Source organism: Procambarus clarkii, chromosome 49, assembly GCF_040958095.1.
Source record: "Procambarus clarkii isolate CNS0578487 chromosome 49, FALCON_Pclarkii_2.0, whole genome shotgun sequence".
NCBI classification, from domain to species: Eukaryota; Metazoa; Arthropoda; class Malacostraca; order Decapoda; family Cambaridae; genus Procambarus; species Procambarus clarkii.
The window spans coordinates 14920497-14927184 of record NC_091198.1 but is presented as its reverse complement, the minus strand read 5'-3'; the positions used below and the strand labels follow the sequence as shown (position 1 = coordinate 14927184).

At 36.0% G+C, this 6688-nt stretch overlaps 1 protein-coding gene across 2 annotated transcripts in view; it reads left to right on the top strand.

The window, feature by feature from the left end:
- LOC123763199 (synaptotagmin-7) overlaps positions 1-6688 on the top strand; it is a 559721-nt gene that overhangs the window by 63329 nt on the left and 489704 nt on the right. Inside the window, exon 2 of one of the 2 annotated variants that reach the window (XM_069303012.1) lies at positions 5273-5317. The exons of the other annotated variant lie outside the window; for it this stretch is intronic. Within the exon in view, the coding sequence (XP_069159113.1) occupies positions 5273-5317 (45 nt within the window). The remainder of the gene's footprint in view (positions 1-5272; positions 5318-6688) is intronic. 2 annotated transcript variants of the gene reach the window in all.

The following is a 6688-nucleotide window of genomic DNA, read 5'->3' as shown; positions in this document are numbered from 1 at the left end:
TCCACAAGTTGTATTCGAGGAGACTTCCTCTCATATCTAAAGCCACAGAAAGTTTCTCATTTGAATATATATCAGAGGATCGGATACGGCTTCCCTACACTAGTCGATATCGGGTTCGACAAGATCACAATGAGGATTGCAGCCTCATGAGGAAAGTATCACATCCTAGTAATGAGGATTGCAACCTCATGACGGTTTAGGAAAGGTGAGATTGATGGCTTGCAATGTCCAGTTACCTGCATGATAGGGTGATCCACTCACCTGTGATGGCATCGTGAGTGTAATTGTCCATATCGTGAACTGTCTGCATCGTGTTATTACTCTTAAATATTATTAATATATATATATATATATATATATATATATATATATATATATATATATATATATATATATATATATATATATATATATATATATATATATATATATATGTATATATATAGGCCTAGTCTATTATGACGCTGCTGAGTATAATTGTATCTATCATGCTAAAAATGCATTATCTATGCATCTTGTATTATGCTGTAACACGCATATGCTGTCATTGCAACACTTTTATAACAAAATGTATACTGTATTTGATCCAAGATTACTTGTCAACAGATATATATATATATATATATATATATATATATATATATATATATATATATATATATATATATATATATATATATATTATGACAGTGTCAGACCACGAAGGAAGAACTGAAACAGGAATTTCCTTAAGTACTTTCGTATTTAATAATACAAAATCTTCATTCGTATTATTATCAACTTCAGAAGGATGAAGATGTATTATTAAATTCGAACGAACTTAAGGAAATTCCTGGTTCAATTCTTCCTTCGTGGTCTGACACTCATATATATATATATATATATATATATATATATATATATATATATATATATATATATATATATATATATATATATATATATATATATATATATATGTATATATATATATATATATATATATATATATATATATATATATATATATATATATATATATAAACAACATTAGACTGATATTGTAGATACCATAAACACTTAACTGTAAATATAGATAATATTTTGAACCAACAGAACGAAAAGTAAAAAAAAAAGTAAGCATGAACATAATTAGGCTTTGAACAGCATGAAAGAACCATACATTTCCCCTTCATCCGTAACGAGTCATTCAACTAACTAGGTAAGAACTATCAGAACAATCATCATTGCTAACTAAAGATAACTCGTTGCAGAAAGAGGTTTGTTACGATAATGTGACATAACAATCAGTTATAGTGAAACGCAAACAGTCACTTTTGTTACTTTGCAACATGTGATAGATATTTTTGAACACGAAATTGGTAGTTAACGATAGCCATTATTGAACAGGAAATAGTTCTCAGCTGCACTCAATTGCCTACATGATCTTAAGGCTCTTTGTCTCACACTATATATATATATATATATATATATATATATATATATATATATATATATATATATATATATATATATATATATATATATATATATATATATATATATAAACATATGGAATATAAAAAATAGAGCCAAATGTCGCTGCGAATGTTGTCAAACATCAATCGAACAATAACCTAAGCCACTAACTAATAATTAACAAGCCCCTGAGCCACTAATAGTCACTACTAACGAGCCAATGAGCCAGCTCAGTAATTAACTTAAGAAGCTCCTGAGCAACCTGCAGTGATTAACAAGCCATTGAACTATCCTGCAGCAGTTACTAACTACCTAACAAGCCTCTTGAGCCGCTTGCAGTAGTGTATGAACAAGTCGGTGTGACACATGTGGGTAAGATTGAGGTCAGTTATGCATGTTTAATTAAAAAATAAACAAAAAAAACAAATCCATGCTAATTATTGCGCTGCAATAAATTATGAGACATAACTGCTAATTAATTTATGTAGATTAAGACAAACAGGTGACAACCAAACCAAAAAAAAAACACAACACCAACGTAGCTCCCCAAAACCAGGCAGCCCCCAAAAAAGGGGTTACCCATGCACCAACTTAGCACGAAGTCACCTCACCAACAGTTGTAAATAACACAGTAGCCGTAGCTGGCCAGAAACAGGGGCCAGATTCACGAAGCAGTTACGCCAGCACTTACGAACCTGTACATCTTTTCTCAATCTTTGACGGCTTTGTTTACAATTATTAAACAGTTAATGAACACCGAAGCACCAGGAGGCTGTTTATAACAATAACAACAGTTGACTGGCAAGTTTTCACGCTTGTAAACTGTTTAATAAATGTAACCAAACCCGTCAAAGATTGAGGAAAGATGTTCACGTTCGTAAGTACTTGCTTAACTGCTTCGTGAATCTGGCCCTAGGACTTGTAGTATGGTTGTAGGTGAGAGATTGAGAAATATAACGTGTCCTTGTTCAACAGGTCAAGTTACTCGGCCTTCATGCAAGCGAAAAGGTAACCCACACCTCTACTGTCTCTGCATGCGGCTCCCAGCCTTCAGTCTGGCGCTGGATTGGTATACGGAGTCCCTCTGTAGTGATAACCTTAAGGCGTCATGGTGATAATATCACTTCTTGGTGTTATAGGGGCTGTCCTTGACGCCCCGGATTCATAAAGTAGTTACGCAAGCACCTACGAAGTGCTTGCGTAACTGTGAATCCGGGTGCTTGACGTCTGGACGCGTTTCAAAATGGTCTTTCTAACAATTGTCAAGATACCATGTTCAGGCGAGGCCTCTTGCTATAGGAACCTCTGGTATAATGTATAAAACTTCTAATTACTCTATGACTGCTAATAGTTACGTTTCTATTTGTCAGACCAGTAACGTGAATGTGTACAGGACATCCCCTACCACCTAAGAGGACCTCTTAAGTCTGAGCGCCAATAGGAACGCTTGATATAACCTTATTTATATAATTATATATTATTAAGGAATTTAATTTAAGCCACTACGTGTAAGGTCGTTGCTAACCAGTGATGTGTATATAATTATATATAGTTACTATAATACAATTGATAAATCTTCGAATACAGGTGTACAAAAAAAGAACTTTTAGAGTGAAATGTTATCAACAATTTTTTTTATTTTTTTTTTTTTTAACTAAACGCAAAATCTTTTTCCGCTTCAAGAAATCCTCGAACCGAAGCTATAACTTGTCGAACCACCCCTCCGAGACCACCAACCCCCTCCCCTTCCCCCCCCCCCTTCCAGTGACGTCACAGACATATGGTCAAGCCAAAAACTATAATGTGGGAAGTTTACTACCAGCAGCTGACTTGACTCTGAAGGTAAATTCAACTGAGTGTACGAACCAAATTTTTATTTATTTTTTTTATTTTTGCTTTCTTATATATATTTAATTCTGTAATGACTTATATTTCAGTGCAGGTATAGAGTGGGGGGGGGGGGGGACTATGTAACCTATAGCAGTGATACTCTAGCAGCTGTATATTTGCAGGACAATATGTATGTATACATACATATTGGTCTATGTATCCACCTAGGAAAACATGAAAAATTCGATCGTTTTCATGCTCCAACTACAAGATCGAGGAGTATAGGGAAGACTTGGTGTATGAATCTTAATCTCCTCAGGTGAAGGGGGATTATGGTGTAGGGGGGATTATATATAATCCCAAATCCCAAGTCTTCTGTCTGTATGTCTTGATAATGTTGCTGGAACACCAAAATGTTCAGAATTTTAATTTACGTTTATTTTTTCGTGGATATTAGCACATAACCGAATTAAGTTTGTTATTATATATATATATATATATATATATATATATATATATATATATATATATATATATATATATATATATATATAGCTCTTTATACCCCGTTTTGTACCTCCCCGCGGCCCGGTCCTCGATCAGGCCTCCTTTTTGTTAAACACCTCCCCTGGAAGCAGCCCGTAGCAGCTGTCTAACTCCCAGGTACCTATTTACTGCTAGGTGAACAGGTGCATCAGGGGTGAAAGAAACTCTGCCCATTCTACTACTCTGACTTTCAATTTTTTTGTGGATACTGGTCTTAAAATTGTGGGTGGAGGTGGCTTCCACAACTTGTTCTTTCAGAGCAATTCACTTGTTAACTATGGTTAACTACCCATACAGGGTACAAGTACTTTCTTACGACACTTCGGCTCATTTGCGTTTCCAGCATCTACCTCTTCCCTCTTGTCTTGGTTTTTCTCACTCTGAAGAGGTAATCCGTGTCCGCCAGGTCTATTCTCCTCCTCAGTATTTTGTAGGTGGTGATCATATCTCCTTTGTTCCTTCTATTCCTTAGGGTTGAGAGATTTAGTTCCTATGCTCGTAGCTTAACCCCGCGTGTGTGTGTGTTTACAAGGTTGAGCGCTAACTATTGAGCCCCGCCTTTCAATTTATATGATGTCTAACTGAAGAGACTCGCAAACATATCTGATTTTGAAATTAGTTTTTGATTTTGATTCTACTTTCTCTCCCTCTAATGCATGTCATTGGTGCTCAACCCTCCCATTGTGACACAAGTTCTTTCTGACATCTCTTTCTCTCATCTTCGTCTTAAGATTCCAATTCGTCTCTTATCATCTATTCCCATTCCTTCGGTCTCTCTCTGTGATGTTCTTACCTTAATCGATTATCTGAATTTAATTTGTGTGTTAATTTTGTGGTGATGAGGTTTCCGTAACAATGAAAAAAGGGGGTAATAATGTAGAAAGAAGAAGGAGACAAAGATAATTATTATTAGGATGAGGAGAAAGGTGATGATGAGTGATCTAAGAAGCTGATGTGCTTGAGAAAGAACACATTAACGAGGTCATCAGAATCATCAGACTTAGCGGATAATGAGAGATAAGAACACGATTGACACATGTTAGATCAAATAAATTTGTGCTCATTCTTTGATAATGTATTCTTTCCCCTCCCCGAAAAAGAGTGTGGCTGATAATAATGAAAATAAGCGTTTAGGGAGACTTTTCTAGACTTTCCACAGGAGATCCCAGGTTAAGACTTTTTCAGAGAGGTGTCTAAATTGGTTTCCTGAAACTGAAACTTTAAATTGGAAAAAAGATATGAACAGAGAGAGAGTAAGGGGGGCAACCGTGATTCAGGATACTCAACTAATGATGTTAGACAAGAGAGTGACTGAGATTGAATTTGACATTGTATTCTTTGATTTTGTCTTTTGTTTTGATAAGTTGAAAGCACACTTAGAGGAGCCATATGTATATTGTATAAATAACTAATATATGTCCTGCTTTCTATGTTTCAGCGAAGCCGCAGCCCAAACGGTTGAAATATGCAAGGGTTTTCAAAAGTAAGAATTGATTACTTTTGTCGTGGCACTCACCCATATGTATATATATTTATACTCTCTGCACCCGTATTATGGGCAATATGTAGATCTTCCTAACTTGCTCTCTTCGCATATGTAACTAATCATCAAAGCACCATATATACATACATACACACCACGAGGTCAAATTACTTACACCAGATCAAAATACATACTTTCACCTTACATAAAAAAATAAATATTGAGCTATATAGTCTATAACTAGTCATGTATTTTTTGGAATACATATGGTAAAGCCTTATTGAACACATATGAAGATACATAATTTACTTATACGCGACTAAAAATAGATAGCAATTTGCAATCACTTCATTAAAAATATGAAATAACAGTATTAATAACAGTAATTTATGAATATACAAAAGGGAACTTGTTCGTAAATTTGTTCGTTTTCCAACTTCTGGAGTCAATTAGAATGTGATTCTATGACCCTAGAAGTTGGCTAGGAACTCAGTACTCACCTTACACATACAAATTAGGAAAACTTTGATGGTTAGACATCTTACAGCTGCCCATCCTACTGCCTGATGCTGTGCACAGTAGATACCTCTTAACGCACTCTTCCAGTAAGGAGCGTAAGATAGACTCGATTGCACGCACTCTCGCTCAAGAGCTCTGATTTGGGTCTCCAGAGTGTTTGCTTCCTCTGTGTAATGTGTGTGTGTGTGTGTGTGTGTGTGTGTGTGTGTGTGTTCACCTAGTTCTTCTTGCGGGGGTTGAGCTCTGGCTCTTTGGTCCCGCCTCTCAACTGTCAATCAACGGGTGTACAGATTCCAGATTGGTGTGTGTGTGTGTGTGTGTGTGTGTGTGTGTGTGTGTGTGTGTGTGTGTGTGTGTGTGTGTGTGTGTGAAAGAGAAAGGTTTGTGATTGTGAGTGAGTATAAGGAAGCGAGTATAAGGGAGAGAATGTGAAAGACAAAGCCAGTCTATAGAACGAGTATAGGGAGAGATTGGGTGATCATTAGAGAATGAGAGTGAGTGAGTGTGATTGGGGTTAATGAGACACAATCAGAAGCGAGATTAGTGCGTTTCTCGAGTCTCAATCATTACTAAATAGCTACACCAATCACTGCATTTCACAACCTGACCCCCACCACCACCACCACCACCCACCACTACCACTACCACCATCCACTACCACCCTCCACCACCACCCACCACTACCACCATCCACTACCACCCTTCACCACCACACCCCTGTAGATACATACCAATCACATGTACATATTTCAAAATATATAATGTGTCTTCTTGCATTATTCTTAAACCTCTTTTGGATGTGTATATTCGCTGTATATATATATATATATATATATATATATATAAATCTAG